Raw genomic sequence first — 12,636 nt, 5'->3', positions numbered from 1 at the left:
AATATAAACTAATTTGGGAAGACTGAAATCAGTATTTCAGTGAAGACAAATCAGTGATATATTTCTGAACTTTTTGCATATCTGAAAATGACCTTTCATAATGAGCTGGGTATGAAATTCTTCAGTCCCAGTCTTCCTTCTTCCAATTCTGAAGACAGTCTTCTATTATTTTTGTTATATATTTGTTATGTATTTATTTATAACGCACTTATCTGTTTCAATTATCCTGTTTTCTTGCTTGGGTACACTCACTGTTCTTAGGCTGAATCCTTACCTCCTTTTGTCAACAAAGATAATTTCTACCCCCATCCCCTTTTAATCTCTTTTTTCCCTTGCATTCTCAAGTTATTCACTACATCACTGATTCTATTGTCTCCACTGAGTCATTCCATTTGTGTCTTAATATATAATTCTGCTCTTAGTTTTGTTTTTCTTATTTGGATAAACCGAATTTTTCTTTCTTTTTTTTTTTGAGATGGAGTCTCGTTTCTGTTTCCTAGGCTGGAGTACAGTGGCATGATCTCAGCTCACTGCAATCTCCGGCTGCTACGTTCAAGTGATTCTCCTGCCTCAGCCTCCCGAGTAGCTGGGACTACAGATGCCCACTACCTCATCTGGCTAATTTTTGCATTTTTAGTAGAGAAAGGGTTTCACCATAGTGGCCAGGCTGGTCTCAAACTCCTGATCTCAGGTGATCCGTCCACATTGGCCTCTCAAAGTGCTGGGATTACAGACGTGGGCCACTGCACCTGGCCATAAACTGGATTTTTATTTCTCCCTTCATCTCACCCTGCGATCTTCTTATGGAAGTTGTTGCTAGTTCATGTATTTCAAGTCTTCTTATATCTTTCTCAGGATACTAAACTGATATCCTCTAAAATTTTGTTTTCCCAGAGAAAACAATTTTGAGAGATATTTTTCCTCTGAATCTTCAAAGTAAATACTTTTTCCTACACCAAAACTTTTCATTGGCTTCAAGTAATTATTAGTTGTTTTGCTCAAATTCATCCTTACATTTAGAGGGATCTATCCAAGGCTGGCATTCATCACAATAAGAGATGCCTAAAGTATTCTCAGTATTTCCTCCCCACCCACCTGGGTGATGGAAAATTTCTCATCTCAGAAACAGATGCCCAATATTGTTAGTTACTAGGGAAATGCAAATCAAAACCACAAAGAGGGCCAGGCACGGTGGCTCACACCTGTAATCCCAGCACTTTGGGAGGCTGAGGTGGGCGGATCATGAGGTCAGGAGTTTGCGACCAGCCTAGCCAATATGGTGAAATCCCATCTCTACTAAAAATACAAAAATTAGCTGGGTGTGGTGGCACATGCCTGTAGTCCTGGCTACTTGGGAGGTTGAAGTAGGAGAATTGCTTGAATTGGGAGGTGGAAGTTGCAGTGAGCCAAGATCGCGCCACTGCACTCCAGCCTGGGTGACAGAGCAAGACTCTGTCTCAAAAAAGAAAAAAACCCCACAAAGAGATGCCATTTCCCACCCACAAGGATGAACACATTAAAAAAGCTGGACAGTAAAAAATATTGGCGAAGATGTGGAGACACTGGCACCTCATACATTGCTGGTGAGAATGCAGAACTGCAGAGCCACTTGGAAAAGCAGTTTGACAGTTCCTCTAAAAGTTAAAGAGTTGCCATTTGACCCAGCAAGTCCACTCCCAGGTGTCTACCCAAGAGAACTGAAAGCATATGTCCATGGAAAAACTTGTACATGAATGCTCACAAAGCCATTATTCATAGTAGTCAAGAAGCAGAAACACACCGGGGATGGTGGCTCACACCTATAATTGCAGCAATTTGGTAGGTTGAGGCAGGAGTATCACTTGAGTCCAGGAGTTCAAGACCTGGCTGGACAACACAGGGAGACCTCGTTTATACAAAAAATAAAAAAAATTAGCTGGGCATAGTGGTGCACCTGTGGTCCTAGCAACTTGAGAAATGGAAGGATTGTTTGAGGTATGGTCTGGAGTAAGCAGAGGTCATGCCACTGCACTCCAGCTCTGAATGAAAGAGTAAGACCTTGTCTCAAAAAAAAAAAAAAAAAAAAAAAAAAGAAAGAAAGAAAGAAACAAGCCAAATGTCTAACCAGCTGATGAGTAGATAAACAAACTGTGTTATATCCATATAACAGAATATTATCTGACCATAAAAAGGTATGAAGTACTTATATATGCTAAAATATGAATAAATCTTGAAAAACTTATGCTAAATAAAAGCAAACAGACTAGGCAAGGTGGCTTGTGCCTATAATCCCAGCAATTTGGGAGGCTGAGGCAGGTGGATCACTTGAGGCCACGAGTTCGAGATCAGCCTGGCCAACATGGCAAAATCCTGTCTCCACTAAAAATATTAAATACAAAAATTAGCCGGGCATGGTGGTGCGTGTCTGTAATTCCATCTACTCAGGAGGCTGAGGCAGGAGAATCATTTGAACCTGGGAGGTGGAGGTAGAAGTAAGTTGAGAGTCCTCCACTGCACTGCAGTCTGGGAGACAGAGCGAAACTCTGTCTCCGGAAAAAAAAAAAAAAAGAAAAGTTACAAAGACTACATATTGTATGATTCTATTTACATGCAATGTACAGAGTAATAAACTCTAGAAACAGGTTAGTAGTAGTTAGTAGATTCGTGGTTTCCAGGCATTAGGGGGTGGGGGAAGCGAGTGGGTATGAGGTTTCTTTTTATGGTGATCAAAAATTCTGGAATTAGATAGTGATGATGATTGTACAACTTTGCAAATATAGTAAAAAGTACTAACTTATTTGCTTTGAAAGGATAAATTTTATGATATGTGAATTATATCTCAAGCAATACTTTTTTATGAAAGAAAAAGCAACTTTAGAAGTATCAAAGGAAAATCCGTTTTTAAATTTCAGTCTTATTTTGATGTTTACTACCTTCAAGGTAAAAGTTTGCATTCTACACATGCATGTTTGGTTATATGCTATAAAATATTATTTCTATTACTTGTTTATCTTTAAAAATGTTACCTGACAGCCATCCTGATTAATCCACTTCTGCTGCACTTCATCTCTGGCAGAATCACTGAGGCCAGCATGGTAAGCAAGAGCAGCAAGCCCATCTCTCTGTAATGTGTCGGCCATGGTGTCACATTCTCGCCTGGAGAGGCAGTAAATTATCCCTGAGTCATCTGCCAAGAAACCAAGAGTACTGAGAAACAAGAATTTTTAACATAAACAACAACACAATTTACACTATGTTTTTAGAAATACTTGAACCATAAATAGATCTCCCATAGTGTTCTTATACTGCTGGAAGACCACACACGTGAATAATTCAAGCAAGGAATTCATGTGCACTGGAAATGAGATGTGGCTTTTCATCCTGTTGCTGCTAATGACACGTGAGTTGGACCTGGACGAACTCTGGGTTCTACTTCACACTAGATACATGTGGGCATCAAAAAGCCACCCTTGGTCGGGCGAGGTGGCTCATGCCTGTAATCCCAGCACTTTGGGAGGCCAAGGAGGGCAGATCATTTGAGGTCAGGAGTTCAAGACCAGCCTGGCCAACATGGCGAAACCCTATCTCTGTTAAAAATACAAAAAAAATTAGCCAGGTGTGGTGGTGGGCGCCTGTAATCCCAGTTAGTCAGGAGGCTGAGGCAGGAGAATCACTTGAACCTAGGAGGCAGAGGTTGCAGAGAGCCAAGATTGTACCACTGTACTCCAGCCTGGAGATAGAGACTCAGCCTCAAAAAAAAAAAAAAAAAAGCCATCCTTGCAAAACTTCAAACTTTAAAAATCACAAAGATTTTAATAGCAACATTAGGGAAATAAGTAAAGGGAACTGTGAAATAAAACATACTATAACTATCAAGTGTTTTCTAAATTTTTAAAAGACATGGGAAAATGCTCATGATATAAAGTAGATTAATACTGGAAATTAATAATAACATGATAACAGTGATTTTGCTCATTGAATGATGTTTGTCTTTTGTTTCTTCTTTTTGTTGCTTTCTAAATTTTCTTTTTTGTTTTTTGAGACAGTCTTGCTCTGTCGCCCAGGCTGGAGTGCAGTGGCACGATCTCAGCTCATTGCAACCTCTGCCTCCCGGGTTCAAGCAGTTCTTCTGCCTCAGCCTCCAGAATAGCTGGAACTACAGGTGTGTGCCACCATGCCTGGCTAATTTTTATAGAGGTGGGGTTTCACCATTTTGGCCAGGCTGGTCTTGAAATCCTGACCTCAAGTGATCCACCCACCTTGGCCTCCCAAAATGCTGAGATTACAGGTGTGAGCCACAGTGCCTGGCCATCTAAATTTTCTTTTTTTTTTTTTTTTTTTTGAGACGGAGTCTCGCTCTGTCGCCCAGGCTGGAGTGCAGTGGCCGCATCTCAGCTCACTGCAAGCTCCACCTCCCGGGTCTACGCCATTCTCCTGCCTCAGCCTCCCGAGTAGCTGGGACTACAGGCGCCCGCCACCTCACCCGGCTAGTTTTTTGTATTTTTTAGTAGAGACGGGGTTTCACCGTATTAGCCAGGCTGGTCTCGATCTCCTGACCTTGTGATCCGCCCGTCTCGGCCTCCCAAAGTGCTGGGATTACAGGCTTGAGCCACCGCGCCCGGCCTAAATTTTCTTTAATGAGCATGTATTATATTTATTATTATGTGTGTGTGTGTGGTTTTCTTTTTTTTGAGACGGAGTCTCACCCTATCACCCAGGCTGGAGTGCAGTGGCGTGATCTCGGCTCACTGCAACCTCCGCCTCCCAGGTTCATGCCATGCTCTCGCTTCAGCCAAGTAGCTGGGACTACAAGGGCCCGCCACTACACCCGGTTAGTTTTTTTGTATTTTTAGTACAGACGGGGTTTCACTGTGTTAACCAGGTTGGTCTCGATCTCCTGACCTCGTGATCCTCCCATCTTGGCCTCCCAAAGTGCTGGGATTACAGGCGTGAGCCACCACGCCTGGCCATGTGTGTTGTTTTTAGAAATGGAAATTAAAAGATATTAAAGGAAAAGTCATCTCTCTGTGACTGAGCCAAAGGTCTAGATATACACGTGAAGCTACTGACATTAGCTGCCTGGGAGAGGTGGGCCTGAGCAGGGAAATCACTGACTTTTTCTTGGTGGATCTCTACTGACTGATTTGTCCACACAAACATGTATATTAATTTCTAAAAAATAAAATAGAAATACCAAAAATATTCTCCATGGAAAAGTGGAAAGGGGGTTACATGGAAAACTACTATGAATTCAGAATCTCATTTTAGTTAGTAAAACTCAAAGGCAGGCAGGCTTGGGACAAGGAACTAAAACAAAAAGCTGTATAATTCAAACACTGATTGAAGCCTCAGGAAAGACATTGAAACCAAAAGTTATAATACACGTGTGCAGGAGGGAGTATTTAATATATTTTTGTTAGAATTTCTTGTTATCAAACCAAATGAGATTTTACAATTTCCAGAATTGAGAGAGTTGCAATAGTCTGCTCTATAAATAGCAAGTTAGTGCTGTCATAATGCAAAAAGGAACGTTTAATATGCAATTTTATATATCCTATTGTGGTACTAAAAAGACATTTATTTGTTACTTCTAGACAGTTAATCACATGGCTGTACTCACATGGGTAGTGTTTTCTGATCCATTCTAGGCAGTCAAATGCCACCTTTTTAGGCTTTTTCGGTAATACATAGTATTTCAGATTATGTCTGTTAAAGCTCATGCTAAACCTAAAAAAGTCCCAAACATAAAATTTAGTTATTATGAGAAAGTATAACTTTCGGTATTGTTATAGACTACATGTGTCCCCCTAAAATCCTAACCCCCAATGTGATAGTATTAGGAGTTGGAGCCTTTGGGAGATAATTAGGTCATGAGAGGTGGAGTTATGAATGAGGTAAGTGCTCAAAAATAAGCAGAGACCTCGCTGGCTCTCCCCACCCTCATATGTGAGTATACAAAGAGAATACTGCCATTTACAAACCAGGAAGAGGGACCTCATCTGACATGGGATCTGCCAGCATCTTGATCTTGGACTTCCTGGCTTTCAGAACCATAAGAAATAAATTTTTGTTTGAGCCACCCAGTCTACAGTATTCTGTCATAGCAGCCCAAGCTAATATCAAGTAGTTTTTTTTTTTTTTTTTTTTGAGACAGTCTCACTCTGTCACCCAGGCTAGAGTACAGTGGCGCGATCTTGGCTCACTACAACCTCTGCCTTCTGGGTTCAAGCCATTCTCCTGCCTCAGCCTCCCAAGTAGCTGGGATTACGGATGCCCGCCATCGCGCCCGGTTAATTTTTGTATTTTTAGTAGAGACAGAGTTTCACTGTGTTGGCCAGGCTGGTCTCGAACTCCTGACCTCAAGCAATCCACCCGCCTCAGCCTCCCAAAGTGCTGGGATTACAGGCATGAGCCACCGGGCCCAGCCTATCAAGTAGTCTTCAGTTGAATACTGTCATTAGCAGCTTACATAATAGAACACTGAAATGGAAGTTAGGCTAAGGGTTAAAGAAAAGAATGGTGATAAAGAGGGAATGTTTATGGGACTAGATGACAAAAAATTAGGATTGTAGAAGAGAAAACACATAGAAAAGACAAAGTAAGCAGGAGCCCAGTCTCTTGACTCCAAGATGAGGCTGACTATAAGCAGAGATGGTTAGAATATTATTTAAAATATTAAGGAACTCATACAAGAAATATACTTTTTTTTTTTTTGAAACGGAGTCTCGCTCTTTGGCCCAGGCTGGAGTGCAGTGGGGCGATCTCGGCTCACTGCAAGCTCCACCTCCTGGGTTGAAGCCATTCTCCTGCCTCAGCCTCCCAAGTAGCTGGGACCGACAGGCGCCCGCCACCACACCTGGCTAATTTTTTATTTTTAGTAGAGACGGGGTTTCACTGTGTTAGCCAGGATGGTCTTGATCTCCTGACCTCGTGATCCACCCGCCTTGCCCTCCCAAAGTGCTGGGATTACAGGCGTGAGCCAACGCACCCGGCTGGAAATATGCGTATTTTTAGGCCATCAATATTCCCAAATTTTGACCAGGTACTCAAGCTCATCCAACCCGCAGCCCGCAGGCCACATGCAGCCCAGGGTAGTTTTGAATGTGGCCCAACACAAATTCATAAGCTCCCTTAAAACAGTGAGATTTTTTGCAATTTTTTAATAAAGCTCATCAGCTATTGTTACTGTTAGTGTATTATTATTATTTTTTTGAGAGGGAGTCTTGCACTTGTCACCCAGGCTGGACTGCAAGGGTGCAATCCCAGCTCACTACGACCTCCATCTCCTGGATTCAAGCACTTCTCCTGCCTCAGCCTCCTGAGTAGCTGGGATTACAGGTGCCCGCCACCACGCTCAGCTAATTTTTGTTATTTTTAGTAGAGACGGGGTTTCACCATGTTGGCCAGACTCATCTCGAACTCCTGACCTCAGGTGATCTGCCCACCTCGGCCTCTCAAAGTGCTGGAATTACAGGCGTGAGCCACCGCACCCAGCCAGTTAGTGTATTTTATGTGTGGTCCAAGACAATCCTTCTTCTTCCAATATGGCCCAGGGAAGCCAAAAGATTGGACACCCCTGGGATATATAAAGAGCTAACTGCAGGACAGCAGAAGTTGCTAAAGCCCTACTGATCATGGTCACTTTATTTTTGTTCTTGACCCCAAATAAAATGTGGCTAACTCTGAGACAGATGGGCTCCTCCTCTTCCTCTGATCTACTATTCTTGTCCCATTTCCTCCCTCCCACTTCCTCAGTGAGCTTGTTCTCTCCATTAGCTCCTCTTTTGTATTTTCAGTCTGTTCTGTGAATTTTTCTTCTGTCTCTGAATATGTTCTAGGACCACCCTTTCCAACAAAAGCCTCTGTTGATCTATCTTCTAATCAACTTGTCTCTTTTCCTCCAATGGCAAGTTTCTCAGAAGATACTTATGTTCCCAACCAACTAACTACACATTCAATTTCAATTATCATTATTTTCTATTCTCAATTTTGCCTCTACAATTCTACCAATTTTTTTTCCAAGGCTTTTAAAACTAAAGAAAGGTGACAGAATTGTTATAGGATCCTGCCCTCCAGGTACCTCCACTGCTCCACATTTCAACTATATCCAACCCACAGGAGGAGAGAGAACACTGTGGAACATGGTAAGGATAGAGCACAAAGACATCTCCATGCCTTGGTAGACAGAAGAAAAGATCATAAACTGCAGTAACCTGTGTCGCGGGGGCTGCCTATATACAGGATCAGAGGAAGAAAAGATGAGGAATAAAACCACTGGCTTTCTGTTTTTGCATCTAAATCCAACTAGATGGGCCCACACAATAGGCAGCAGTGATCTTGCTGCATTTGGTATATGCAAAGATGGGTCTTCTTTCAGACTTCAGTCTCTCTGGCCTCTCTGTATTCTACCTTTTTTTTTTTTTTTTTGAGACCGTCTCACTCTGTCCCCCAGGCTGGGGTGCAGTGGCATGATATCGGCTCACTGCAACCTCTGCCTCCCAGGTTCAAGCAATTCTCCTGCCTCAGCCTCCTGAGCGGCTAGGACGACAGGCACTCACCACCACGCCCATCTAATATTTCATATTTTTAGTAGAAATGGGGTTTCACCATGTTGGTCAGGCTGGTCTTGAACTCTTGACCTCAGGTGATCCTCCCGCCTCAGCCTCCCAAAGTGCTGGAATTACAGTTGTGAGCCACCGCGCCTGGCCTGTATTCTACATTGTTGGCTACCCTTAGTGAAAATTCTCTATTATGTCTTACAACTTTATATTCCCATGGGATTTTCTCCCTTGCATCTCTGGTTTCTCCACTTCCACCTCTTCTTCCTTTGCTCACTCCTTAAGTGAGAATCACCCCACAGACATCTGGCTCTCTTCTCTTCTCTTCCATCATCTCCTTCAGCACTCTCACTGCCTTAAACAGCACCCAAATTTCAGTCCCATGTGTCCCAGCTTTTGCCCTCACCTTAGACCTCTTTTCAGAGTTCTAAACCACATTTCAATATCTTTTTAGACCAGTGGTCTAAAATTGGGAAGCATACATTCCTAGGGGTTCACAAAGACTTTCTGTGTATACATGAGCAAAGATAGTCTTAAACAAATTCAGACCCTCAATTTTCGCATCCCTTGGTTTCCCACGGGGGATTGGTTCTAGGGCCTCCTCGGATACATAAATCCAAGGATGCTCAAGTCCCTGATATAAAATGGTGTAGTATATGTATATAACCTATGCACATCCTCCTGTATATTTTAAACCATCTCTAGATTACTTATAATACTCAATACAATGTATTAAATAAATGCCATCTAAATAGTTGCTACACTGTACTGTCAGTAATTATGTAACACTTTTCTTCTGTCATGGCGGCAGGATACAGCAGAGTATGCCTACACATCCCTTCATTCATGTGGACACAGCATAGCACTTGGTGCTCAGCAAATTCGAATCTTGCATTTTGAAACTTTCAGAAACTATTTTTCTTTCAAATGTGTTTGATATACAGTTGGGTGAATCTGCAGATGCAGAAACTGTGGATACGAAGGGCTGGCTGTCCTTTTCCCTAAGACTGATCTGAGAATGCTCCCACAGACAAGACATCCTGGCCAGGGGCGGTGGCTCACATCAACAATCTCAACATTTTGGAAGGCAAAGGCAAGAGGATCACTTGTGCGCAGCAGTTAAAGACCAGTTGGGCAATAAAGTGAGACTCCTGTCTCTATTTAAAAAAAAAAGACATCCTGGCTGGGCGCGGTAGCTCACGCCTGTAATCCCAGCACTTTGGGAGGCCAAGGCGGGCGGATGACAAGATCAGGAGTTCGAAACCAGCCTAACCAACATGGTGAAACCCTGTCTCTACTAAAAATACAAAAACTGGCCAGGCATGGTGGCACATGCCTGTAATCCCAGCTACTCAGGAGGCTGAGGCAGGAGAATCCCTTGAACCCGAGAGGCGGAGGTTGCAGTGAGCCGACATCACGCCACTGCATTCCAGCCTGGGCAACAGAGCGAGACTCTGTCTAAAAAGAAAGAAAGAAAGAAAGAAAAAAGACATCCTGCTTGTTTCACCTTTCCCATTTTTCCCTTTTACAATTGTCTCACTTTCTGAAAACAAACAAACCAATCCTACTTTTCATCCATTCTGAATTTTACCACTGTGCACTGTTCCAGGATGTAAAAACCTCCAGGACACCAAACAAAGCAAATTGAAATATAGTATGGGTGTAGGTGAAATTTTCTTTAATTAAAGCACTAGAAATCCTTGGTAGGAGGGCCTCATATCTTTAGGTGTTTTACTTATTTCTGTTAAGGGTGAAGAGTAACTAGGAACAAAGTATTTTGGCCCTTATTAGGATGTTCTGAATTCAGATATACTGAGAATAAGGCGGTGGGAATGAAGATGGCCTTCACTTCATGATGTTGTTTCTTTCATCTCTATAATCACAGAATGCATTACCCTGAAAGTCTTTGAGACTACCATTAAAAAATACTTTGATACCACTTCTCTTATGACAGCATTTCTTTGCAAAAAACACCTAGAGTCCTTTTAGTGCTTGAAAAGGAAGAATGTATAGCAGACTGTGGCAAAAAAGGTAGTAGATTTAAGAACTGTCTAGGAATACAAATGATAAAGAAATTCTTAAAATTTATTTGACTCGATTTGGAAATGGTGCATGAGTCTCCCCACCGATAGGAATGCTATTGTGACTAGGCACAACAATGGCCTTATTGCTTTTTCCCACATTAAAAAAATACACTTTATTTTCAGAAAAGTGTTTTATTAATTTAAAAAAATCTTTGGGTCAAAAAGAGAGACAAAAACAAGCATTGGGGAGGATATGAAAAAAGTGGAACCCTCGTACATCACTAGTGAAAATGTAAAATGGCACAGCCACTTTGGAAAACAGTGTGACAGTTCTTTAAAAGGTTAAACATAGGCCAGGCACGGTGGCTTATGCCTGTAATTCCAGCACTTTGGGAGGCCGAGGCGGGCGGATCACGAGGTCAGGAGTTTGAGACCAGCCTGGCCAATATGGGGAAACCCCCATCTCTACTAAAAACACAAAAATTAGCTGGGTGTGGTGGTGCACACCTGTAGTACCAGCTACTCAGGAGGCTGAGGCAGAAGAATCACTTGAACTGGGGAGGCGGAGGTTGTGGTAAGCCAAGATTGCACCACTGCACTCCAGCCTGGGTTAGAGTGAGACTCCGTCTCAAAAAAAAAAAAAAGGAAAAGGTTAAACATCGAGTTACTATATGACCCAATAATTTCACTCCTGGTGTATATACCTAAGAGAAATGAAAACATATGTCCACACAAAAATTTATACATGTATGATTATACTAGCATTATTCATAATAGTAAAAAATAAAAATGGAAATAACCCAATATCAACTGATGAATAAATAAAATGTCATATACATATACAATGGAATATTATTCACTAATAAACCATGAAAACATTATATTAAGTAGACAGTCACAAAAGATCACATATTGGATGATTCTGATTCTGTTTACACAAGATACCCAGAGTAGGCAAATCTATACATAGAAAGTAGATTAGTGGTTGCCTAGGGCTGGCAGGGTGGAGATGTGAGGGGAAAAGGAGATTGAACTGTAATGGGTTTGGGTGTTTTTGGAGGGTGATGAAATGTTCTAAAACTCTGGCAATGGTTGTACAATTCTGAATATACTAAAAACTTTGAATTGTACTTTTTAAATATGGGAATTGTATGGTATGTGGGTTATACCACAACAAAGCTGTTACTAAAAACATCTGGCATATGATCTGAATTTCTTAAAATTTGTAGACACAATTGAAAAAGCTCAGAACTGTTTACCAGTTAATTTAGTCAAACAAATTACTTTTACTAAAAATAATAAAAATGACATGAGATTAGAACATAAAGTTGTAGATCACAAATCCAATTAAAACCAAGACAACTATCTCTTCTGCAAAAGGACTGTGGGTAACTAACTAAAAGCAATATTTACACAATTTGTTATAATGAAAAAGTTAATAGATCCTTGGAGTTTATTACATGTAACAAATCTTACTCTGCCTGTTGGAAAATAAGATGTTTGGAATTACCAAATATCTAGTTACAGACAGTTCCCATCAACTGATGAATGGATAAATAAAATGCAAAACACTCATACACTGGAATATTATTCAGCTATAAAAATGAATGAAGTACTGAACAATGCACCAACATGGATGACCCTTGAAAACTATGCTCAGTGAAAGAAGCCAGGCACAAACAAGAGGGAGAGGATGGGGAGCAGCTGCTAATGGATACCAGGTTTCTTGCTGGGGTGATAAAAATGCCCTAAACTTAGATATTAGGGATGGTTGTACAATTCTGTGAAAATAGCAGCTGCTCCCCATCCTCTCAACTTAGATATTGGGGATGGTTGTACAATTCTGTGAAAATACAGAAAAAAACCAACCTACTAAATTGTACTCTTTAAATGGATGAATTTTATAGTGTGTGAATTACATTTTAATAAAGTTTTCTTAAAAGTTAGATTCTATTGTTTCTTGTCTAAGGTTCTGCTGGATATTACCATTAAAATGGTAAATATCATGTTTGAGGTGTCAAACTCATGTCTTTTCAAAGTGTTGTGTGAGGAAACAAAGTCAACTAGAGCTCAGC

General features: G+C 41.3%; 1 protein-coding gene across 10 annotated transcripts in view; it reads right to left on the bottom strand.

Moving 5' to 3' along the window:
* Positions 1 to 12,636, bottom strand: part of BLM (BLM RecQ like helicase) — a 108,482-nt gene that overhangs the window by 31,704 nt on the left and 64,142 nt on the right. For all 10 annotated transcript variants that reach the window (XM_077940346.1, XM_028852012.2, XM_077940345.1 and 7 more), the window contains 2 exons: positions 5,600 to 5,706; positions 3,006 to 3,166 (listed from right to left, as the gene is read on the bottom strand). In XM_077940346.1, the coding sequence (XP_077796472.1) occupies positions 3,006 to 3,166; positions 5,600 to 5,706 (268 nt within the window). The remainder of the gene's footprint in view (positions 1 to 3,005; positions 3,167 to 5,599; positions 5,707 to 12,636) is intronic.

The sequence above is a fragment of the Macaca mulatta genome, chromosome 7 (genome assembly GCF_049350105.2).
Source record: "Macaca mulatta isolate MMU2019108-1 chromosome 7, T2T-MMU8v2.0, whole genome shotgun sequence".
In the NCBI taxonomy this organism is placed as follows: Eukaryota; Metazoa; Chordata; class Mammalia; order Primates; family Cercopithecidae; genus Macaca; species Macaca mulatta.
The sequence above is the reverse complement of the archived record's forward strand: the minus strand, read 5'-3'. Positions and strand labels throughout refer to the sequence as shown.